This window comes from Fonsecaea nubica (genome assembly GCF_001646965.1).
Source record: "Fonsecaea nubica strain CBS 269.64 chromosome Unknown Scaff88, whole genome shotgun sequence".
Taxonomy (NCBI): Eukaryota; Fungi; Ascomycota; class Eurotiomycetes; order Chaetothyriales; family Herpotrichiellaceae; genus Fonsecaea; species Fonsecaea nubica.
Genome location: NW_019173761.1, coordinates 70594 through 93946, shown reverse-complemented (window position 1 = coordinate 93946; position 23353 = coordinate 70594). Strand labels below are relative to the sequence as shown.

The window sequence follows — 23353 nt, the reverse complement described above, 5'->3', positions numbered from 1 at the left end:
CTGGGCGAAGAACCAAGGAACCGACACAGAGAAACATGCAATCAACTATCCACTTGTGCCAGAGCTACAGACTGAACATGCAGGTAGCCAAGGGCCAGCTGAAATACCAAGAACACAGGATCGGGGTGAGAGCTGGATTTCAACCTTGAATCTCGTTCCTGTAATATGACGCTCGTGCTTGTACTGTCTTGAGATGGAACATACATTCTCATTTGTTCATATTGTCACCACGATTTTCCCTTGGTGACTTGACAATCGTCCAGTGTGTTCCACTACTCCGCCTGGGCTATCAAGAAAACCAGTGAGCATAGTGCCTGGTGTTCTGTCTCACTTTTCCCTGATGCGGAAGGGGGGGCCACCACTCGCGTCGTACCAGCGACGTTTTGCTTCATTAACCTCTTACCTCGGGCTTTCTTTGACGATTTCTATCCAAAATGAAATAAGGTCTCTCCCTTTTTTCCCTTTTTCCCTTTCCTTCTCCCCGATGAAGCCCCTTCACCACCGTCGATGTTGTCACCGATTCCTTCCGGGCGACCTGCACTGGCAGCTCCGGATGTCTGTGCTTGTGCTGGTGTGGGCGCAAGCCCTCCGTTTCCCCACGGATTCACCGGTGTAGTGGTGCCTGAGCCGGGAGCTGAGCCGAACCATCTCACCGAACCCCGTGTGTTGAAGCCGGCCATCATAGTGTTTGGTTTCGGTGCAGCGGGCAACGAGGGGAACGCGTCCTCTGTGGGTCGGGGAGGAGCGAGGTTATGTGTGTTTGTGTTCTGACGGAGCGTGGACGCTGTCGTAGGTACCCCTGGGCGTACGACTCTTGGAGTAGTGGTGGTAGCTGTTGTGGACGCGGAGGTAGTGGTCCACGCGGGAGGAGTTGCTCGAGATGTACCAGCACGCGGAGCGCTCTTCTCTGCTGCGCCTGATAAGGCAGGAAATGGTTCTTGACTTGTTCCCGGAGCTATGGCTTTGCCCCAAGAACCTTGTCTTGACACCGCTGAGCGGGAGGACTGGGCCGTGCTTTTCTTCAATGTTAACACCCTTCGGCCAGAAGTTACGGGCCCGGTCGAGACGCCTGGGAGAGTGCCACTTGGGCCGGGTAGGCTGGGGTAATCTTCATTGATACTGCGCCAGTTATTCCACGCCTGCAGTAGATCCTGGCGCCTTGTCTCATCTTCGTACAGATCTGCTAGCTCGCGGACGAGCTTGCCCAGTTCTGAACTTGGGCAGTCGAACAGGGAGAAGAATGAATCAATGAGGTTGTTCGCAGAGCTAGTGCCGCTGCGGTAGGCCGAGACATGGGTCCGAAACTGGGACAGCTTCGTCTTATCGTTCTTAAGAAGCGATGTGGCGCGGTCAGTTACTGCTTGGTGGCGTAAAGCTCGTGCTTGTTCTTGAGGAGTGAGGGCTGGGGCTGGTGTGGACCTGTCTTCGACGCTGAGATTCTCGACAGCCGGTAATGATGAAGGCGGTTGTGGAGACGCTGGCGGACGGCGAGTGACGGGAGTGGTCTGTGTTAATTGGCCGCCAAAATTCCTGCTCGAGACAGATTGAGAGCTTTGAATCGCCAGTTGACGTTGATACGCCAGCTCTGCGCGACCAAGTGGCTGAGCGCTTGATATTGGTAGTGGTTCGGCATTTGGATCTCGACCCCTTCCAATGCCGCGATTTGCTCGATCTCCTCTTCGAGCTGGTTGGTAGGGCTCTCGAAGAGCAAAACCGGACAGATCGACAAGACGAGCATCCCTACGAGCATCCTTAGAAAGTCCATTTGGGTGTTCGGCGAGCTGATGCGCCTTGAGGTCCATTTCCGACTCGAAGACGTTCGTCTTGTTGGCCTGACATTCGGCATCAAGACAGACAAAATGTTCCGCCGCAAAATGTTTTTCGAGTTCTTGGTAGTTGAGGTAGTACTGCGGATTCCTCCCGCCGTTGCGTCTATCACAAATGTGACACCTCTCATGTTTCTCTCGACAGTGAGTATAAAGTTCATCATCTCCATAGAATCTTTGCTTGCAAAAACCGCATTCAGGATGTCCTTTAAAGCCAGACTGGTCGACAGCTCCCGGGTTATCGTCGCCGAACTTCTCGTGCTTGCGTAACTCGCCAAACGTGAACAAGTCGTGTTCATGGGTGAAAACTTTCTTGTTTCTCGTGCATAAATCACACATTACCTTTCCATGCTTGCTCCTGACATGACGGTGCAGATCCGGCCATCCTAGGCACGCAACATCACAATCCTTGTCTGGACAGTTATATCGAAGCAACAATATGGTGTCTTCCAGGATGATATCTTTTTCGTATTTGATTCCCAAATTGTCGTCGATCTTGGCAAATTCAGCATCCTTGAAGTCCTCGTAACGTTTCTCTGCATTGTCGGTAAAGATCACAAAAGGTGCCTCCGTCTGCACACTGGTCAGTTTGCTGCTTGATGTTTATGCCAAAGGAGGACGTACTCTGCAGTGTGCACAAGCTCGTGTCTTGTAAAGTGCCCTCAGCCTCAAGGAGCAAATGTGGCATGTTTGATGATTGCACGGTGCAATAGAGACATGCTCGACAGGACTGGCGCAAATGAAGCACAACTCCCCTTCTTCTGCGGGTCCAGATTCATTGTCATTCTCTTGAGGATGAGGTTCACTTGAATCGCCTTCAAGTTGTGAGGCAGCTTCGGACAGGCGAGCACCGAAGCCGCCTCCGGGCGGTCTTCCAGAGGTCGTGTCCGCTGTAGATTTTGGAGATAGCGGTGTTGAAGATGTGGCGTCTCTTCCCCGTCCCCTAGCCCTTCCTCTGCCTCCTCTTGAACTTCTAGAACCTCGATTTCCAGCCCCTCTACCTCGGTTATCAAATGAGTCTCGATCGTAGGATCCAGCACGATTGTGCTGACTGGAGCGATTGCCCCCGTCTCTGCGGGCTCCTCGTGGGGAGGAGGTTGCTTCGGTGGTGGTCGCGGAGTTCGACATGTTAACGAGAAAGGGAATCAAGGGTGCTATGAGGCGTCGCAAAACGGGGTCCCTGTAAGGGTCGGTGGACTGGGTTGCGTGGAATAATATCTTTGGGCGACGAACGTCAAGCTATTTGGCCTCCAAAATAATTCGAGAGAGCAATAGTGGGGTAGTAATAGTTGGCTGTTATGTCAGGACCGGAGGGAGCAGGGGAGTCAAATATTCAGGGACCAACCAATCAAGCCACATTCTTTGGCCGCTTTTACTTGTATGGTAAATCCTTTGGAGGCACCGCTCGAAACGGGTTAAACTAAGAGTTAGTCACAGAGAACCACCTGGAAATCAGGAGTTGGTCTCCCACATTCTGCATGGCTTAGTTCGTTGTCGAGTCACATTGAGTCATTCGCTTTGCATGTCTCTCGAAATTGCGGGAAAGCAGCGAGAGGGTTGTGGAGTGCTTTAGTCAGCGAGGCTGGCCCCTCCTGACTGCCAGTTCCAAAATGCGGAGTTACGAGCCAGAATGCCGTCAACTCTCAGCTCAATCGTTCTATCTGATATTCCCATATCGGCTTTCATCAGTCGGCCACCGTGGCCTAGGTTCATAACTGAAAATGCAAGTAAATGCGACCTCTTCTGGAGATTTTGACCCGTCCTTACCCGAATTGTCCCTTCACGGACCAGAACGCCCAACGTCACTCCAAATCCTGTGCCGCTCAAATTGGCTCATAAATTCCAGAGGAACAACGCAATGTTGGAGTCTTGATGTCCTCAGCCTTGTCCAAATGATATTTCCAAAAGTGCCATCAAGTCTTCATTCATCAGGGTTGTACATTTGCTGCGAGATCAACTTGGTCATGGTGAACATGTGGACCTTGTCTTGCTTGAAAACGTCTCGCATCCTCGCATCGCAAATGATGTAGCGCTTATCGCTGGGATCTTGAAGTTCGTTCGCTTTGATGTACGCCCATATGCGTTTGGTAGTCTCCGGCCGTGACAGCTATTTGCGATTAGCATTCTCATATCGTACGGCAATCAGATGCTCACCTGCGTTGCTCCGTCGAATAGATTCGACAGTGCCTGTGAAAGGTTGAGTGGTTTCTGCATCTGCTTAGTGTTTGTACAACCCCTATTATATCTCCATAACGTACGTGGAAACCAGTGTCTCGTTTGGGTTTCTGTTTGCGCTCCTCTCCATCGATGTCTGAGTCATCCGATCCAGTCACACGGTCCTTCTTCGACCTTTTCTTCTTCTTGACAGGAGCTGTCTTGCGGCTCCCTCCACCACGAGTGGGCCGCGCCAGTTTGTCTTCTTCAGCCTGTAGACGAGCAGCGTATGCGGCATCTGCGTCGATGACAGATTTCTGCTTTTTCTTCGGAGGTTGTGCATCTATAACATCCGAAACATCTTCACTCTCTGCCTCTCTTTTGGCTGGCGAGCTCGAGGATTGTGCGGAAGAATGGTGGACACCATTAGTCTGAGCGAAAGGTTCGACTACTTCAGCTGTCTCGACAGATGGGATCACCGTGGTCTCGCCATTTCTCTTTGCATTGATGAGATCGAATCTCTCGCCGATCAAGTCCCTGATCGCATTCTACATACTGTCAGTTTATAGATGTTGCCCGCGTGCTGCACCTGCACCCACCTTCTGCGGTGTAATGTCGTATTCGACTTGATCCTGTATCCCCTGTCGGATTTTCTTGGTTGTGATGGTCGTGAGATCCGCACTTTCGAGGATCGAATCAATGATGGTGGTATACCGCGCGCGGACCTCTGGCGGCACTGGTAATGGTTAGTGAGATCGAATCTGTGTGATTCTAGAACAACTCACACGACATGACGACTCAAATAAGGAAGAGATGAGGTCGATATTAGATCAAGCGGACCGAAAAACAAGGTAGCGAATGTAGAGGATGGATATGGTCAGGCCACGATCAGAGTAAAGTCATGCGCCATCCGCTCCCTCCACCCCGACCAAGGTGCATCAATACCCCAGAGTTGCGCTCAGCCACCACCAACTAACCAAAAGTGCAAGAGACAGCACAATAAATAGAAGTTTAGAGGATGCGCATCAGTGAGCAACGAGCAGAAAGATTAATCACAGCGATGCCCCCAGTATAAACATAGACAAGGTGTACTCGGTAGTGTTGGTGGCTTGTGAAGGTGAAGAGGTGAAGATGCGGGATTGCTTGCGCGAGGGCACATGACTAAATCGCTGCACGTGACAACGAAATCTTGGCGATATCCACAATTCGAGATCTCCCACTTCAAGTTTCGTGCCAGTTGTTGCGCCTTGTGGAATTGTTGCTGTGCGTCGACGACATCCCCATCACGAGTTCGCCCGCCCACCAAAAATTGATACAGCAATCATGGCTCCAGGATTCGACCAACTCTCTGACCACGACTTCGAAGATGAAGCAGACAATATCGACTTCAGTGACCTGAAAGAACGATATGATGTGCGCATGGAAGAAGGCCTCGATACTTTTGTCGTACGTACCCTTACAACAAAAATTCGCAAAATCAGACTGACAAGATAGGTTATTGATGGCCTTCCGATCGTGAATCAAGAGCAAAGATCCAAACTCATCAAGTTTTTGCTCAAGAGGCTCAACTCCGTTGGACGCATAAAAGATGGCGAGGAGTCGGTATTCATGCCCATGAATGACCAGGGAATGTCCGAAGGGTGCGCCTCCTATCTCTGAATTGTGTATAGCCTGCTGATGACCTCACAGCTTTGCCTTTGTCGAGTATCAAACACCTGAACAAGCCATCGCAGCCACCAAACAACTCCACGGAACAGCCCTGGACAAAAGACACACTCTAGCAGTTAACAAGCTCACAGACATTGAAAAATACGGCAGAGAAGGAAGGATAGATGAAGAATATGTCCCACCGGAGATCGAACCGTTTGCAGATCGTGAACATCTCAGGTCATGGCTCTTTGATCCCCAAGCTCGAGACCAATTCGTCATGTTCCGCGGTGACAATGTGGGGGTTTTCTGGAACAATAAGAAGGAACCACCTGAGCCCATCGTCGACCGCAAACACTGGACACAGCTTTTCGTTTCTTGGTCACCCCATGGGACGTATCTTGCTTCTATCCATCAGCAAGGTGTTCAATTATGGGGTGGGCCATCTTTCAAGAGAATCAGACAATTCCCGCATCCTTTTGTCAGCTTGATCGAGTTCTCGCCTGGAGAATCATACTTGACAACATGGTCGAATCAGCCCATCACCGTCGAAGAGGGCAAAGGGCCTCTTTCCATTGACGAAGAAGGCAAGCACATCGTTGTCTGGGACATCACGACGGGTAAACCACTGCGATCTTTTGTCGCGCACGATCTTACGCCTCCTCCAGGCGCGGATGCGGCAGCAATCCCGCCAAAAGCCAAAGTTCAGTGGCCAGCGTTTAAATGGTCTGCTGATGAAAAGTACGTCGCGAGGATGAAGCCTCATGAGAGCATCTCCATCTACGAACTTCCCAGAATGAACCTCTTGGATAAGACATCCGTCAAGGCCGAAGGAATCATGGATTTTGAATGGGCTCCCTCCACAACCCAACGGGAGGGTATCAAGACATATGAATCACTCCTCTGCTTTTGGACCCCGGAGATAGGATCCAACCCGGCGAAGGTTGCGTTGATGTCCGTTCCTTCGAAGGAGATTGTGAGAACCCGGAACCTCTTCAATGTCACCGATGCAAAACTTCACTGGCAGTCGGAAGGAAAGTTCATTTGTGTCAAAGTGGATCGCCACTCAAAGTCCAAGAAATCCAATGCGACGAACCTTGAAATATTCCGCATCCGAGAAAAGGGTGTCCCAGTCGAAGTGGTCGACTCTCTCAAGGATACTGTCATCAATTTCGCATGGGAACCTAAGGGCGATAGGTTCGTGTTGATTACCGCAGGCGAAGCGGTCGCTGGTAGCAACGTCCTTCCCAAGACATCTGTCTCGTTCTTTGCCCCTGAGAAAACAAAAGGCCCCGGGACGGGAGCGTTCAAGCTTGTGCGCACGTACGATAAGAAAAACTCCAATGGAATCTACTGGTCACCAAAAGGTCGATTCGTTGTCGTTGCCACGGTCAGCGTGCAACAGCATTCAGACATCGACTTTTATGACCTGGATTATGAGGGCGAAAAGACTGAGCAGGACGTTGCAGCAAATCTAAATGCGAACCTCATGCTGATGAATAGTGAGGATCACTATGGTATGACAGATGTGGACTGGGATCCCACGGGTAGATATGTCACGACGAGTGCTAGTATGTGGACTCACCAGGTAAGAGATCCCACCCCCATCCATTGGCAAAGTACAAAAGCCGCGTTCTGAATCTAATATGACGATGACTAGATGGAAAACGGCTGGCGTCTCTGGACCTTTTACGGCGCCCCTCTCTCCGAACACCCCACGGAGAAGTTCAAGCAACTGATCTGGCGGCCTCGGCCGCCTACCCTCCTTAGCAAAGAAGAACAGCGCACGATCCGCCGCAACCTGCGCGAATACTCGAAAGAATTTGACGAGTTGGACAAGGAGATGGAAGAAGGAGCGAACCAGGCGGTCATTGACGCAAGGAGGAGGCTGTACATGGAGTGGTATAGCTGGGTGGCGAGGGAGAAGGAGCTGCTGAGGCAGGAGAGAGAAGAGCTCGGCCTGAAGGATCCCGACGAGGAGTTGGCTCTTCAAAAGACCAGAAGTCTCGAAGAAGAGGGCGAAAAGGTTGTGGAGGAAGTGGTCGAGGAGGTGATTGAGGAAACAGAGGAGGTTGTGTAGTAAAAGAGCGTCTCACCAGGTGGTTGAGATGACGGTCTTTCTTGCTACTTCGGATCGAAAGCAAAGTACAAGATTACTTGCATTGGGTGGTTTTCGCATCATCGATCATGGAATCGAATAACAAAATGTGAATGATAGATTCTTATGGGGACTTAACCATTCGCGACACGTATTCCTACTACGCATTGGAAAAGAGTTTTCGGAAGGGCTGCTCAACCACGGGAAACAGAATTGAATTCATATCACGTCTGCAAAGGAAAACAAGGCTCCCTAACCTGTCCCAGAGTCCAAAATTCGTATGCACAGTCGTTGTGTCAGGCGAATCATTAACCATCCCAACACCATTCCCAAATGAGGATTTGCAAAGTCCTGGCTTTTCCAATGGCAGCAAGCAAACCCATAGACCAAGGAGCAATTATTTGACATATTCGCACAGCATAGTCTTGCCAAAACATTGGCTCTCTTATCATCAGGCTCTCGTGAGGTACATCCACAACTCCAATTTGCCAGCTCTGTCAATTTCCGGCAACGATGTTCATATCCCACTTTCTTGCTCCTTCATTCCCTCCTCTACGTCTCTCAGCTGATCCAAGTTGATGCGACATTCTTCCATCTTTTTGGACCAGTAGAACAAATCTTGGCTTGCAGCAGCATGCTTCTTGCTGTTCAAGGGTGCCTCAATGGCATCGTACTTCTCCCATGCCTGAGCATGCTTGGATTTTGCCTCTTCGAATTGGTCCATCAGAAGTTTCTTGACATTGGCAAGCGCATGCCATGGGTTGATCTTCGGACGCAGGGTTGGTTCCTCTAGCATTGCGTTCTTCATTAGCTGGGTAATTTGTGCCGTGAAATCAGTCTTTTCGGCGGCGGCGACAGAGGTTGAACGTGTGGCGTGGGTAACTTGTTTTGGTCTTCTTGCTGTGAGTCGTTGACACACAGTACAATTACCAATATGTTCAGGGTCACCATGACGATGCAGAACGTTTTGGGCCTCTTCTGAAACTTGGACTCTTGTCGACCTCACGGGTTGGCTCACTGTGATGTCAGGCAAGATGTATGCCGAAGTCATGTTTTCATCGAGGGACGGGCGACGCCGTCGGCGCGAGGTATTTGACGCGGCGGTGGGGTCTTCAATGACGCTGTTTTCTGTGTCATGGACAGTGGGTCGCTGATAGGAATGTGACTTGCTCTTAGCGATTCCATCTATCTTGGTCGTCGGCCGCTTTTCTGAGACTGGGGATATTGCTCGGTTGACAACAGGAGAGAGCACTCGGGCGTCATCCGAGTTAGTAGTCTTTGGCGCATCTTTAGAGTCTGCAGCAGTGTCTTTCATAGAAGTCCGTCGAACAGGAGATCTAGGTGGGGTCGACATAGATCTGCTTATATCAAACAGTTCTTCCTCAACGCGTGAGGCCGTCTTGCTCTTCTTTGCCGGTGTGTTCTGTTTTTTGGAGGCAGCTCGGAGCAATCTAAGCTCAAGGAGGGCGTCGTCGCGTTCACGGGTAAGCGAGTTTATGGTTTGCATTGCTTCATTGAGATCACGTTGGAGGGTACGCAAAGACGCCACAATCTGTTTCTCGTCGGCCGGAATGGTGTAGTGGATCTGGACATTAGGCAGAGAACCATGGTCTGGCATAATCTGAGAGGTGTTGGGTATGTTGGCGGGCAGCATGAAGGACTGGCTGGGGTTCTGGGATTTGGACGAAGCGGCCCGACTGAAGCGAGTAGACTTCTTGACACGATCGAACTGCGGAGAGGTTGAACCAGGAGTGTACATGACCTGAAGAAAGATTAGGACGCTCTAACCAAATATACAATGCAGGTCGCCTACCTGGTAGTCCCCAATGAAAGCCTCGTGAGAATGAATGCTGCTATAGTTTGTATTCATTGTGCCGTGATCAAACCTCGAAGGAGCCATTGCTAGTTGTGTGGAATGTCGAGAGTAAGATACTGGATTAATCGAGGATAGGTTTGGAGATTCGAGCCTTTGAGAGCGGAAAGCCATGTGCGTCGAGATTTGTGTTTGTTGTGGCAGTTCTGGAAAGGGAAAGAGCGGAGCATCTAAAACAGGCAACATAACCGACGCCCGGTATGCTGTTTATCGTAGTTTCAGCCTCGTCGCTACGATTCAGCGCCCATTGACAGCCTTAGCTATTTCCATATGTTTGGCGGCGAGCAGTAAACACGGTCCAACGCTGGAGATTATAATTTGCCCCTGATAAAACAATTTTCTCAAGGTTCTGTATAGGGAGATATGCAATAGGTACATCGTTGCGGGGAAAGGTGACCTCGAGTGAGATGGTCTACTGGAGCTGACACGTCACTCAGCGGAACTCGATGCAACAAATTCCCATGATGACCCTCAGATTTTTAACAGTAATTCCAGTGTTGTTATACCCACAGGTATAGCATTTGAGGTTTGATTCTGCGAGACCTCTCGCATGGACAGTTTAGTTGTACTCGGTACAACCCTGTAGAACGTAAGTGTCTTTGGCTGGACGGGGGATTACGCGAACACTGCCAGCGCTGGTGGGCGGAGCCTGGCTGTGTGTCTCAGCATCTTTTAGCCTTCACAGGCCTCGACGAGCCACAACCTACCGCCTATCCAAGCTACTGTGACCCACTGCTGGCCTTGGGGTGAAGCCGGACCAATCCGCCCTTGCCAGGCCCTGGGTGGAGATGGATAAACCTGCTACTAACCTCCGCCGCTGGAGGCTGACGGCATGCGCTACTTTCCTACACCTGATTCTGCCAACTGCAAAGGTTCCTCGAGGCCGCCCACTGCCACTGCTAAGAAACTTCAACAAGTCTTACCACAAACTTCGTGTACTTGTAGGCATACCGATGCTTGAATCAATAGTCTCTGGATCCAAGTCTCTGCAGTCATTGTTGTATCACCAGTCACAAATCTCTCCATGAAAAAAATCTCCGTTTGACAGCTTGTACGAATCTGCCATATGACGAATACCTCTGTGTCCAACTTTACCACCTTGATCAAATGTCACGATAACGAAGCCTCCACGACAACATCCACAAACTCCGATTTTGCCTGCCACTAATCGCTGCCATGGCGGTCACAATACCTATACAAGCGCTGGACAAACGCAATATGCATTCGAATCGATTATACTCGAGACAGGGACCACCGAACGATGGTGGCGGCGGGGGCGGAGGCGGAGGGATGGGTGGGAATGCTGTTATAGTAGGCGTAAGTATTCATTCTAAACCTTTCGCTGCGAGAACAATGTCTGATGGCTTCAGATCGTTGCTGGTGTCGTTCTCTTCCTCATTGCATGTGTGGTCTTTTACACAATGCTACGAAGGTGGAGAGTACAAGGCAAGAGGCCCAAATACATTCCCACGAAATTTTTGAAGAGCAAATGGCAGAGCTGGCAACCCGGCGGAAAATACAAGGCCGTCCGGAACCGAGATCTTTCATCCACGAACACGGCTTACAATGGCAATGAGATCGGTGACGCGGCAGGAGCTGGGGCAGGAGTCGATCGCAACACCAGTGTGCGCAGCGTCATAACACTCCCGGCTTATTCAAGAACGCCAAAAGACAGTGAACAAGTAATCGGGCGGGAAGGTGAAAGAGGTGGTATGGACACAGTGGTTGAATTCCCGGAGACGGCGGACGAGGAAGAAACACGTCGTGAAGACCAGATGGAATCATTATACCAAATCCGAGTGGCACGCCGCCGCGAAATTGCGGAACGGGAAGAACGCAGACGGGAACGACGAGAAGCTCGCGAGAGAGGAGACACAGCTCGATTAGAGCAGTTGAGGCGAGAATCTCGCCAGCGTGCGAATGAGAGTACTACCTCAGTCAATGGCGGCGTGAGTGTCTCTGCTGCCACTTTAATTGCTGAACATCAGTCTCGCGGACGGGAACGAAGGGTCTCAAGCGTCGCATATGCTTCACTAGGAGAAGTACGCCATGACGGTACCCGGATTCGAGCAAACAGCAATGACTCTGAGCGAGGTGGGCTGTTGAGTGGAGCAGCCCCAATGGGCGAGACCGAGGGACGGCTCCGTCTCCTTTCGGATGCTACATCAACGCATAGCCGAGAGCGTTCGATCAGTGCGGTCAGTGTGTCAACGATGGGGTCTGATATGGAACGACAGCAAACACCTGGATCAACCATTCCCGACGACAGCAACCGACGCCAAAGTGACGAGCCCCAAAGCGGCGGTACGTCCAACTCTTCACCGACCGCCAACAGATTCACGCCTGATGACAGCACTGGATCAGACGACATTGGGGAATCACGCATTCCACTACCTTCAGACATTGGCGATGAAGGTCGGCCGCCCGACTACGAGTTTCTGGAGTGGGGTGACGCTCCTTCATACGAAGCTGCCGTCGCTCGTCGCGCAGCAAGCAACGCCAGTCGAGCTGCGGGCGTTTTGTCAAGAGGCCCTACAAATGCAAGCACTGCTCCTCGACTCCCCCAGCTCAATCTTCCTAGGATCAGTGTGTCTGGAGCCACGGAGCCTAATACACCTGTGTCGCCAGATGCCCAAGCCGCGCCTGTTCCTAATAATGGACCCACGTCGACCTCGCACTCGCCTGAGGTAACGACAGGATCTGAGCATGCAAGGGTGTAACCCATGGGTGCTCTTCAAAATAAAGTATGCTATACATGAAAGGAGGATGATGTGCTTTGGACAGATCCGTTTTATACATAAGATTGGGCTACAAGGATCTGTCATTCAAAATATGATCATGAAGTTTATGATGGGGATGTCTTACAACATTTGTTGCAACGCATATAGCACGGCGCTGGGGCATCTTTCTTGACTATCTGACTCAGGAAGGGTTGAGGGCGGCGATTAACCGAGCCCTGCTCCTCGATTTGAACATTGGCTTTCTTGTAATGAAGCAATATCACACCCTTTGTGTCGATTCAGTGCTAAGTTTCCTTTCTTGCTTTTGTCCAATTTTTGACTAGTCAGCATTACCTCTCTCTTACCGTACGTGACAAGCGTGTGTTATTTCAGGAACATTATATCACACCAAACCGACAGGCAATGAGCTCACAGGGGGACGCGACAGGAAACATTAGTGTCTTGAGTAGAGATCTCTCGAATTTGAGATGGACACCTCCCAAGGTGACTAGATATGGCTGGAAAGCTGTCAAGATGCAGGAAAAACGAGGAGAGTCACGAGATATTGATGATGAATCTTTCTCATTCCAGCAAATGCTATGAAGTAAGTTGAACCAAACCCTTTCACGTAAAGCTGTTCAGGAGTTTTGTCTTTGATGCTGTCGGGTCTGGTAGGACCTGTTGATTCCACATCAGAGAGGGTCAGGTGTTCCAGGCTGGATGATGTTAACAGCCGGCTCCAGCCGTCTGCTCCATGTGTTACGACGGCGAGTGAGGACTCGGAAACTCCTTGCCTCTGTGAGACAGAGCATATCTCCACCTCAGTTTGACCCTTTTTTGGACCCTTTAGTGGGCGGCCGATACGCTTTCTCTCACTAGTCCTCTACCGCACAATCCCTTCGAATCTCGTCTTGAACCACTTGATCGAATCATCCTTGGAAACTTGGTGGCTGCGTCCAACCTTGCTCTTGCAGCGTCGTCTCCGAGCAACTCTGGCACCGGGTCTGCCCATGCAGCAGTAGAAATCCATTCCGTAAATCCCAATCGCTGGATCGTACTTGATCCCCAGATCAATGTGCTCCGAGATACCGAACCCAAAGTTCCCGGTTTCGCTGAAGTTCTTCTTCCTGAGTTCGTATTCCTTGACTTTCAAGCCGCGTTCGAGGATTTCTTCGGCTTTGGGCCCGCGGACGGTGACATGGACGGCGATCTTTTCGTTGCGGCGGATACCGAAAGAACGAACAGTGTAACGCGCTTTGCCTGCACAGACTGCGTCAGCACGAGGGTAGAGAAATGCGACCGGGGATATGAAGCATACTGTAGACAGGAGTTTGACCCGACAGTTGTTCCAACACCTTTGCAGCACGGGTGAGACGATCACCAGACTCGCCGACGGAAATGTTCAGCACCAGCTTGTCGATGCGCAGATCCCGCATGGGGTTTGAGCTCTTGTCGTTGCCTTCCGCCATTTTGTCAGAAAATGGTGGTGTTAACGATTGCGACAGAGTACAAATTTCGAGGTGATTGTGGTGCAGGTAGTTGAGAAAAAGCAAGAGGATCCAATTGACGGGTGTTCGAAATTCTGCGTTGGTGCGTCCGGGGTTGTGGCTTGGCACTGCCAAGGACAAGAAAACTGAACTAGACTGGATTTGGAGCTGCGGCACCAATTTTCGAAGTCTCGCGACCAGGGCAACCAGGATCAACGACTCGTACAAAAAGCCACATAAAGATACAACCAGTTCGAGCCTGCTTCACTTCTTCTTCCGCAGAAGTGCTACAGCCATCGTCTGGCACGTGCAGTGGGGCTGCGGCTCTAAACTTCGCACGAATCCTATTTTTGAGGCACAAGCGAGGCAATCTGTACGTCGACGCTGAACGAAGGCGAAGTCGCATTCGTGCGCATCGTCAGGCAAGATGGCGAACAAGCAGGGGAAGATGGTAACTATTGACAGCATTGTTCCTTCTTTTATGGGCGATGGCTAATCCGTGTGTAGCAAAACTTGGTATACCCGACCTGTCCCACTGTTACTTCAAGAAGCACCCTTTCTGACTAGAGTGAACAAGATCAACTACCGCATGCGCGTGACCATGAACGATGGCCGTCAAATGACTGGTCAAATGCTTGCCTTTGATAAAGTAGGTTCTGCGCCTGGAAGCCGCATTGGACTCCTCTTGACCCTATCCCAAAGCGCGATTGAGTTGCTAATATTCCATCTTTGGTAACAGCACATGAACCTCGTCCTCGCAGACACCGAAGAATTCCGCAAAGTAAAACGCAAGCAAGCCAAGTCCTCCGCGCCAGCCGTCCCGGGCTCTGCAGCTGCGAGTGTCGAGACCGAAGAGAAACGAACCTTGGGCCTTGTGATTCTGAGAGGAACAAATATCGTGAGCTGTTCGGTTGAAGGACCTCCTCCATCCGATCCCAGCGCTAGACTGGGGCAATCTGCTCCAGGAGGAGCACCAGCAACACTTCAGGCTGGTACAGGTATCTCGAGACCGGCTGGCAGAGGTCTTCCTGTCGGGTTGGGCGGTCCTGTAGCAGGCGTGGGGATGAGTGGACCGCCTCCTCCGGGAGGAGTGCCACCTGGAGCGTTTGGATTCCCGCCGCAACCACCAGCGGGATTTCCAGGCGGAGCACCACCCCCTGGATTCGCTGGAGCTGGAAGAGGTGGACTACCTGGACCACCAGGAGGACCACCTCCCGGCTTCGGTGCACCTCCCCCTGGGTTTGGAGGACCACCCGGTGGCCCGCCAGCAGGTATGCCTCCGGGCTTTCAAGGCGGACCACCGGGCCCTGGAAGGGGTTTCCCACCCCCAGGCTTCGGAGGAAGGTGAATATGGCTATGCAACCCAGAGCATCAAAGGGTTGGAAGCGATCCTACGCCCGTCCATGGTTAAAGAACCAAGAGATAACTGGGCCGCTTTACCGTTTCAAGTCGCTTGGACTCGAGGTATGAAAGGTGCTCATCGCCTTTTCTGCACAGAGAAGGTCTGCAACAAAACCGGCAAAATGCGGAATGTTCGGTATCTTTGTGGTCCCGACAGTTACATACGTTGGTGTTAGCAACATGCCAGGCTGCAACCCGTTGAGATTATGTGATTGGACACCTCACACCACAGACCGAGTTTGAAAATAGCAGGCAAGATGCAAACTCCTAAATTGACGGTTGCGAGCATGAATCAGAACGAGAAAAGCGAGGAGCTGTCCTAGAGCAGATCACTCCGTCAAAGATCACGACTTATGCCAAATCCGAGAGCAGCCACTGGGCAGCTTGCTTGCGGAAAATGGGATTTTATTTGCAACAGTTCCCAAGAGGGAGCATTCACAGGCTTCACAGAAGAATGCGACGAAATGGTAGAAGCAGACGAAACCTATCTTCCCGCTCTAAAAGTAGAGATGTGTGCACTGCATGCTTTACCACAAGACAAAGTAATCATAGATTGATAGCATACTTTTCGTGGCTCTCCACCCCTTTCTACTATAGCAAACTGCATCCACATACACCACGCTCTGGTAATCTCCTAGAACATTGTCGATTAGCCAGGTGGGGGTATCGAGGATGCTTTATGAAGTGCCCCTAGCACGTCGCATTTTTTAATACAAGAGGTAGAGACGAAAGTCACACACATAGCGGGTGATACCTTCAGCTTTTCTTCGAGCCTTGTCGGTGGTTTCTGAGCGGGGCCATCCTTGGCAGGTTTGACATGTTTGACAACGATTTCCTGGGCCAGCGAGGCTGTGACTTTTTACAAGTACTCGGAACAGGTATAAAAAAGTAATATCAAGAGGCATCCTCTGCGCGCATGCAATGCCTCCGCCAACGAAGCGCCGACGGGTAGAGCCCACTGTTGTCGAAGAAATCAAATTTGACACGACTGCGCGCCACGATTTCCTGACTGGATTCCACAAGCGCAAGTTGCAGAGGGCAAAGCAGGCACAGGAGGCCGCCGAGCGGAGAGCAAGAGCAGAAAGGATCGAGGAACGGAAGAAGGTGAGGTTTTCCCCTCATGGAACTGTTTATGTTTTTTGCGGTGCTGACGGTCTACCAGCTGCGAGAACAGCGGAGAGCCGACCTTGAAAGACATGTGCAGGAAGTCAACGCTTTGTTGAGACCGCCGTCTGATCATGACGAGGAAGATGAGGAGGAGAGTGAACAAGGCTCAGAAGAGGAATGGAGCGGTATTTCAGATTCGGAACCCGTTCCGCTACACCACGAGACGGAATATATCGACGAAGAGAAGTACACCACAGTGACTGTTGAGGCGATGGACGTTTCCAAAGAAGGACTGTCCAAGGTGGAACAGAACCAGGACCAGCGGTCCCAGCCATTCACTGGAGATTCTGCTGAAGGTTTGGGAAGTGGTCCGGACAATAAGCAGAAAAGCCGATGGACAACAAGCCGGCCAAAGGACATTAAGAAGCGAAAGAAGAGAAATTTTCGATACGAGAGCAAGGCGGAAAGGAAAGAGACACGCTCAAAGGAAAAGGCCAGAAATCGGAAACAGGCTCGAGATCGCAGGAGTGATCAACGATAATGGTATTCTGGATTCTCATTCAAGACTTTCAACGCTCGCCTTCGGGTGTGCCCTTTATCAAATGCCCATGTTATCGTAGGTACGGCGGTCTATGCATTGTGCTCCACGCACATGCCAAACACAATGGCCAACACCAGGTATCTCGCACACTTTAGATATTGCCCATGCTTTGCTCCAGTTCTTGTAGCTCCTTCTGCAGATCCGCATACTTTTTGGCCATGTCCTCGTACTTGTTCTCCCACTCGTCGCGTGCTTGCTCCAACGCTTGGACTTTGCGCTCGAAGTGGCCAGCTTTGACATCGGTCTGCCGGAGCCTGGGACGGGGTTTGTTAGCAGGAAGTACTGTGTCGAGCATGGCTACGCATACTTCTCGTTAGTCTCCCTGAGGGTCTTGTCGGCCTGCTCGGCTTCCTCCTCGAGAACTTGGAGTTTCCGCTGGAGAGACTCAGTCTCGTTGCTATGTTGTGCCGACTCGCCGGCAAGTGCCTTTGCCTCCTTTATGCCTTGTTCGAGTTTCTCAACTTCGGCTTCCAGGAGTTGGTTGCGGTGGTTGAGGGAAGTGATCTCTTGTTCTTTTTGGAGGTTGTCTTGTTCAAGAGATTTGACTTTCTGCTTGAGCTCCTCCGCTTTGGCTGCGTTCTCGTCCGCCTCAATGCGGAGAGAGTTCATTTTCTGTTGGAAATTAGCGAACACGGCCGACATGGTGGGCGGGTCGAGGATGGTGATGGATGGTGTGAGGAGGGTGCGGGATAGTCTGGGTCCTGGGGGACGTGGGATAAAGGATGGTTCGTGATATTGTGAAAATGACTGCAGTAGCCAGGTGGCAGGGCAAATCGATTGAATGCGTTGTGGCAGAAGGCAGGCCCAAAGGAATTACTTGCTGCCTGGCAGGAGCACGAGGGGAAGGTTGCAGGTGCAGCAGAGGTGATAGGGACCTACCTCCTTGATCCGATCCATGGTGAATTTCCGGTGTAGGGGTCGTGAATTCGAGGTCTGGCAGAAAGTCGAATGGGGGAGAGCAGGTGTACGTTGACTGGAATCAAAGATAAATGATACTTGTTCGTAAGGGAAGGCTCAACTGGCGGTCACTGATGCATTTATTCGCTAAGAGTCAGCTGGGGGATAGAGGGGAAGTCATTCGATGATCGAGCCAATGACATTTGCGTTCTAGGGGTGAGGCTGCATGGGCTTCAGCCCTCGCTGTTTGCGCTCTAGGCCGGTTTCAGGCTCTAACGGTTCGACCGAACACCGCCAGGAGCCTCCCGGAACACGTTGCTCAGGGCAACCGCGTCAACAATTCAACCTTGTCCGCGTTTCTCCCTCATGAATCAATCCCCATCAATCCCTCCCGCCCTAGATTTCGAGCGCAGACAATAATTACAACTATCTGGACGATTCGCTATCATACCAAACATGGCAAGCATTCTAGCCTCACGAGACCAAGAAAACCTCATCCACGCCCAGCAGACCACAGCTGCTGGCAAGCCATTGAACCAAAGCGCGCGGATGCTAAATCCAAAGACACCAGGAAACCTGAAGACTCCTTTTCGACCAGCGAAGAATGACGAAAACCTACCGTTTCGGTTCAATGGACAGAAGCCGATGGAGAAGGATGGGCCAAGCAAGTTAGACAAGAGTACATTTGTTACGCCTTTGCTTCCACGCAACCGAGCTCCCCTTGGAATCAAGACAACCAATGCGAAAGCTCAAGCATTTCAGACACCTGCTCCTGCTCCTCTGACGACAAAGCGTCCTGGCACTGGACAGAAACAATCCGCAGCTCGTCGATCAGGAAGGTCTAAGATCGCAGTCTCTCTTTCCGAACCAGTGGAGAGCGAGTCTTTGCTGGAAAGACCTGCGCAAGAACAAGAGCCGGATTTTGGATACGCGCCACCGCCACCAGAAGAGCTACCGGATCCTCCAATCGAATTTGAAGAAGATGCTCTTCTTACTGAGGAGCTGAGAGCAGGCTACGGAGTGGTCTACCCATACGATTCCCCGAAAGATGAAAATGGAATGTCGATACGCTCTAAAAAGGAAAAGGAGGATTGGCACCAATTCGATGCAGATCGCATGAAAAAAAGCCTTGAGGACATGGCCAAGCCTGTATTTCCTACACTTGGCAAGTTGGACGCACAGGTCGACGCCATGATTGCAGCAGGACAAAAGAAACGACGAGACCTCTCAAGAGTTGATACCATGCAAGCGAGGTCTGCGGCCGCGGCGCTCTCTGGCTCACAATTACACCTACCTGCTGCTATCAGAAAAACCACGCAGGCATCGGAACAGAAGAAGAGACAGGTTCTTCCCGTCACGAAAGGCAAACATTCTACTCTACCACGGCGCTTTTCATCATCTCGCAGCACCCATACTGCCATTTCTAAGAACACAATTGGGTTTCCCAAAGCAAAGAAGGTTCCCTCCATCATTCCCAGAGGTGCTGAAAACGAGAGAAACGGACTTACCTCAGCCTCGAAACCCGGCAAGATCTCGCAGGCATCGATCCATCCACGCGACTTCCGCGACCTTTATGGGTCACCCCCTGAGGAAAGTGACATGTGGTTCAGACTGAAGCAATTCGAGCTGCTAGAGCAAGATTTGGTTCAGGATGGGACTAGTGATCTCGCAGATGACCTATTTGGAACCGACTTCTTCCCCTTCGAAAACGCAAGATTGGACGATGAGGATTTTCAATTGCCCCTACCCGAGTGAACACGATACTTCGGTCAGTCCTCGTTGCAGGCATAGGGCATAGCAGTTTCCTGGCAACCTTTACGACACTCGACGATTCATGATTTTGATACCCCCTTGAGAGATATTGCAAGGACCCGGAGTTGCCAACGCATGAATATCTAACCGGGAACGGCGCCAACTGTTCAGAAGGGAACAACTTGTTGGTACTATGGATGGTGGGAAGTCTATACAGAGAGTGCTTTTGGAACTATTTGATTTTGGAGACGGGCTTTTGTTGCTTGGGCAAGCGCATTTCTACTGTACTTTGCTCTCCAACTGGAGCGTGTTTCCCAATCTTCCATTGACTTTGTCGTTGATGTCCAGCACGGGAGCGGTTATCACCTCGGCTCACGGTAATTCATCCACACCGCCGTGAACGCCACCATTTGTCGCTGCCTTGAGAAACTCCTTGGGCGGCTCCGTGACTTTCATGTTCCAGCCAAACTGATCCTTGACCTTGCCCATTTGAATGCCCTTTAACGTGCTCAACAACTGTGCGCAAACTGGACCAGGATCTAGGTTCTCGTTGACCGGATATTCAAATTTATCACCCTTGGATTTCATGGTGATGCTCTTGATAGGCACCAAACTCGCAGCGGTGCCAGCGGCCATGATTTCCGTGAATTGAGGGAGCTCGCTGTAGTCGATCCGACGTCTCTCCACGTTGTAGCCAAACAGGTCTTTGGCGATTTGGCAGGCGGATTCTGATGTCACGGACTTGATGACATTTTTAGAGTCAGGCACCACAATCGTCGTCTTGTCCCCGTCCTTCCGTACGCCCAAGAAGCCCGAGGTGGAGAACTCGTCGATCTCGCTCCGTGTCTTGCTATCCAAGTGCAGAGTGATACCGAACCCTTGAGAACGTGCCTTCTCGCTATGCCGCAACACAGGGGCGTAGTTGCCGCCCACCTTTGCACTGCCCGTGCCCTCTGGGGCCGCACGGTCGAAATCTTCGAGGATCAGCGCGTCGACGGCATGCACGCCGTGGTACACGCCTGTGGGCATCACAAACACCACAAAGGTATACTCATCCGGAGGGTTCAGGCCGAGCTGGGCGCTAGAACCGAACAACAACGGACGGATATACATGGCCGCGCCAGTCTCGTGAGGGGGCACAAACTCAGCATTCAGCGCCACAGCCAGATTCACACATTCTACGAAAAGGTCCTCTGGCACGGGGGGAACAGAGATGAATTCGGCGGAGCGTTGCATGCGGAGAGCATTCTGGTCGGGACGGAAGATAGAGATGGACCCATCTGGCTGTCGGAAGGCTTTCATGCCCTCGTAGCACTGGACACCGTAGTTCAAGCCGGGAGCCATGCCATGAATCGATAAGTGAGGCGAGGTCACAAAACGAGGTTTGCTCCATTCTGGCTTGGGCGAGGAATAGCGGAAGGTGGATTCAATATGTCCATTGACCTCGCGAACTTTGAAGCCGACATTGCTCCAGTCTGGACGATATCGTCAGCGAGGATTCCTGCAGAGTTTGTGCGCAGAATTCTGTGCGCTCCATTGCGCACGCCTCAGGAGAAAATACGGGGAGGGTGCAAGATGCCTACCAATTGTGCTCACTGGTGGAGGGGGAAAAGGAGCCATATTTGATTGTAGAGAGTGTGAAGAGAGAATCTGGATGTGCTGTTATTCGCCTTGTGGTGGTAACTACCTCGACGGTAAAAAAGGTCGACTGGAAGTCAAGGTTGAGCGTGAGAGTGGGCAGCCTTAAGTCAGATCAGAATCACAAAGATGAGCCGGCACTGTGGTTTTTTGGGGGGACAAATATAAAAATCTTTTTCCCACCCCCGTAGGTTCCCGGAGTTCAAGTTGTAAAGTCCAAGCCAATAAGCAGGTCTCCGGAGATGTTTCTGTCTGATGGTGTGGTATGGTGAGGTGTGGCAATTCAAGAGTGAGACGACCTGTTAACTATAACTCTTCTAGATTCTCTGCCTTCCACTCAGGTAATACTTGTGTTGGAGTGAGCGAGATCGGAGCGCCAGTCTTTCGTATTTGGTGCATGTCGCAAATTTTGCTGGCACCAGCTGCTGCTTTAAACTGCGGAGACGAGGGTGGCACCAGTGGCTGAACCCCGGATTTCGCCAGCTCGTGGAATGAGGATTAAGGAAACATGAGGACAAATCATGGTGAAATACCAGCCATCATACCTATCATCACCTGAGTTTCCCCTGCGCTAACTTCCTCTTTGACTTCTTGTACTGAGTCCTATATTCTCTGTATAGTAGAATCTGCTTCCCTTGCATCAGCTTCAGCGTCGTCCTCTTGTCCTCACCTCTCTGTGCTTTGTTGGCTTGTTTTTTTGGGGGGAGCGAAGTTCTATCTGTCATTACTCCCCTCCAACATCCACCATGCCTCGAGCACCTCCCCCTGCCATGGTGTTGCTGTCCGCCATCGCCCTCTTTGTATGGTACATCATCTGGACTCGTGACCACGACCGACCCCTGACCGCTCTGTCCCACGCCGATCGCTTCCAGCACTCGTCCAAACAAATACCACAAGACATGGCCGAAATCCCTACTGTAACAGCCACGCCGGAGACCTTACACGGCGACCATGTTATGGGCAAGCTTGGCAATGAAACCCTAAAAGCAGAACTGGGCCGCGCAGCCTGGAAGGTTCTTCATACCACCATGGCACGATTTCCGGACAAGCCGACGCAAGACGAGAGCGACGCGCTCAAGAGCTATGTGTACCTCTTCGCCCGACTGTACCCGTGCGGCGAATGTGCAGAACATTTCCAGCAAATCCTCAAGAAATACCCTCCGCAGACGTCTTCACGATCGAGTGCGGCAGCCTGGGCGTGCTTTGTACATAATGTGGTGAACGAAAGAAAAGGCAAACCTATCTTTGACTGTGCCAACATCGGAGATTTCTATGACTGCGGTTGTGCAGACGATGAGAAGGAAGAGATGGCCAAAGCCGGAGCGAAGAGTGAGGCCATCGCTACCCAAGGAGCTGGCGCGAGACAGGAACCCGTTGAGATTGAGGTCGAGGGAGAAACAAGAGGCGGTTGAAAACAATACTTTGTACATTGGGCTACCAATCCATGGACACATTATCCTCTGCCACCATGAGTATTAGGTCAATGGGGGGGAACCGCACTCGTCTTCCTCAATTCCTGTGACGGTGTCTGTCAGACCGATGACTCGCAGAGGCTGTCTCTAATGACTCCGTTGACACGGTTGTCACGTCCTTCAACCCTCATGGCTTCATATCCACCATCCTGAGTCTCTCTAGCACAACAGGGACTAAGTTTCCTCATTGTCAATCGACGGAGTAACCTCCTGCAAATGTTTGGGTCGCTAATCTTGAGCTGGGTGGGAGTCTGTGGCGATCCCAGAGGACCGTCATCAATCGATTGTCTGGTGGACGGCGAAGTCGGCGTTGGAGGTTCTAAGGTGTCCCCTTCACTAAAAGGGCTCAACGTGCGAAATCCGACGTCGATGAAGCATCTGCTGGGTATGTACCAAATGTCGTCAGCGCCAGATTCCTGACATCCACCGAAAGCCGTGTGAATTGACGGCATGCCGCGGCTGCTGCACTTTTGGCACGGATGTGCAAGGAGGACGTTGTAATCCCGGACTTGACAGCCACGGACGCAGGGAGAGTTGCACATGGTGTCGCGGAAGCGATGTGTCGCGGGGTGCGAGCAGAGGAACAGGTATCGTTTCGTGGTGCACATTGTCGCTGGGTTGGAAATATTTGGAGAGTTGTGCGCTTGATGGAAAGATTAATTCAGCTGGAATTCTGTCGC

At 51.4% G+C, this 23353-nt stretch overlaps 12 protein-coding genes across 12 annotated transcripts; 6 read left to right on the top strand and 6 right to left on the bottom strand.

Moving 5' to 3' along the window:
- Positions 1-425: 425 nt before the first annotated feature.
- AYO20_09493 (hypothetical protein) lies at positions 426-2954 on the bottom strand (the record flags this gene model as incomplete). Its single annotated transcript, XM_022647762.1, has 3 exons — positions 426-2399; positions 2451-2716; positions 2828-2954. The coding sequence occupies 3 exons, from the start codon at positions 2952-2954 to the stop codon at positions 426-428; spliced, it is 2367 nt and encodes a 788-aa protein (XP_022496284.1).
- A 793-nt stretch (positions 2955-3747) lies between these two features.
- AYO20_09492 (hypothetical protein) lies at positions 3748-4772 on the bottom strand (the record flags this gene model as incomplete). Its single annotated transcript, XM_022647761.1, has 5 exons — positions 3748-3933; positions 3981-4013; positions 4085-4528; positions 4580-4716; positions 4766-4772. The coding sequence occupies 5 exons, from the start codon at positions 4770-4772 to the stop codon at positions 3748-3750; spliced, it is 807 nt and encodes a 268-aa protein (XP_022496283.1).
- Positions 4773-5303: 531 nt separating this feature from the next.
- On the top strand, positions 5304-7707 carry AYO20_09491 (eukaryotic translation initiation factor 3 subunit B; the record flags this gene model as incomplete). Its single annotated transcript, XM_022647760.1, has 4 exons — positions 5304-5426; positions 5475-5620; positions 5670-7215; positions 7288-7707. The coding sequence occupies 4 exons, from the start codon at positions 5304-5306 to the stop codon at positions 7705-7707; spliced, it is 2235 nt and encodes a 744-aa protein (XP_022496282.1).
- Positions 7708-8242: 535 nt separating this feature from the next.
- On the bottom strand, positions 8243-9625 carry AYO20_09490 (hypothetical protein; the record flags this gene model as incomplete). Its single annotated transcript, XM_022647759.1, has 2 exons — positions 8243-9487; positions 9539-9625. 2 exons carry the CDS (start codon positions 9623-9625, stop codon positions 8243-8245), a joined length of 1332 nt encoding a protein of 443 aa, XP_022496281.1.
- A 1149-nt stretch (positions 9626-10774) lies between these two features.
- Positions 10775-12318, top strand: AYO20_09489 (hypothetical protein; the record flags this gene model as incomplete). Its single annotated transcript, XM_022647758.1, has 2 exons — positions 10775-10915; positions 10969-12318. The coding sequence occupies 2 exons, from the start codon at positions 10775-10777 to the stop codon at positions 12316-12318; spliced, it is 1491 nt and encodes a 496-aa protein (XP_022496280.1).
- Positions 12319-13201: 883 nt separating this feature from the next.
- Positions 13202-13787, bottom strand: AYO20_09488 (60S ribosomal protein L11; the record flags this gene model as incomplete). The annotated part of the gene is made up of 2 exons (XM_022647757.1): positions 13202-13578; positions 13637-13787. The coding sequence occupies 2 exons, from the start codon at positions 13785-13787 to the stop codon at positions 13202-13204; spliced, it is 528 nt and encodes a 175-aa protein (XP_022496279.1).
- Positions 13788-14547: 760 nt separating this feature from the next.
- AYO20_09487 (hypothetical protein) lies at positions 14548-15153 on the top strand (the record flags this gene model as incomplete). The annotated part of the gene is made up of 1 exon (XM_022647756.1): positions 14548-15153. The coding sequence occupies one exon, from the start codon at positions 14548-14550 to the stop codon at positions 15151-15153; it is 606 nt and encodes a 201-aa protein (XP_022496278.1).
- Positions 15154-16127: 974 nt separating this feature from the next.
- Positions 16128-16854, top strand: AYO20_09486 (hypothetical protein; the record flags this gene model as incomplete). The annotated part of the gene is made up of 2 exons (XM_022647755.1): positions 16128-16310; positions 16369-16854. The coding sequence occupies 2 exons, from the start codon at positions 16128-16130 to the stop codon at positions 16852-16854; spliced, it is 669 nt and encodes a 222-aa protein (XP_022496277.1).
- Positions 16855-17005: 151 nt separating this feature from the next.
- Positions 17006-17556, bottom strand: AYO20_09485 (hypothetical protein; the record flags this gene model as incomplete). The annotated part of the gene is made up of 2 exons (XM_022647754.1): positions 17006-17168; positions 17222-17556. The coding sequence occupies 2 exons, from the start codon at positions 17554-17556 to the stop codon at positions 17006-17008; spliced, it is 498 nt and encodes a 165-aa protein (XP_022496276.1).
- A 711-nt stretch (positions 17557-18267) lies between these two features.
- On the top strand, positions 18268-19566 carry AYO20_09484 (hypothetical protein; the record flags this gene model as incomplete). Its single annotated transcript, XM_022647753.1, has 1 exon — positions 18268-19566. One exon carries the CDS (start codon positions 18268-18270, stop codon positions 19564-19566), a length of 1299 nt encoding a protein of 432 aa, XP_022496275.1.
- A 369-nt stretch (positions 19567-19935) lies between these two features.
- AYO20_09483 (branched-chain amino acid aminotransferase) lies at positions 19936-21183 on the bottom strand (the record flags this gene model as incomplete). The annotated part of the gene is made up of 2 exons (XM_022647752.1): positions 19936-21038; positions 21147-21183. 2 exons carry the CDS (start codon positions 21181-21183, stop codon positions 19936-19938), a joined length of 1140 nt encoding a protein of 379 aa, XP_022496274.1.
- A 764-nt stretch (positions 21184-21947) lies between these two features.
- AYO20_09482 (hypothetical protein) lies at positions 21948-22613 on the top strand (the record flags this gene model as incomplete). Its single annotated transcript, XM_022647751.1, has 1 exon — positions 21948-22613. The coding sequence occupies one exon, from the start codon at positions 21948-21950 to the stop codon at positions 22611-22613; it is 666 nt and encodes a 221-aa protein (XP_022496273.1).
- Between the last annotated feature and the right edge of the window lie 740 nt (positions 22614-23353).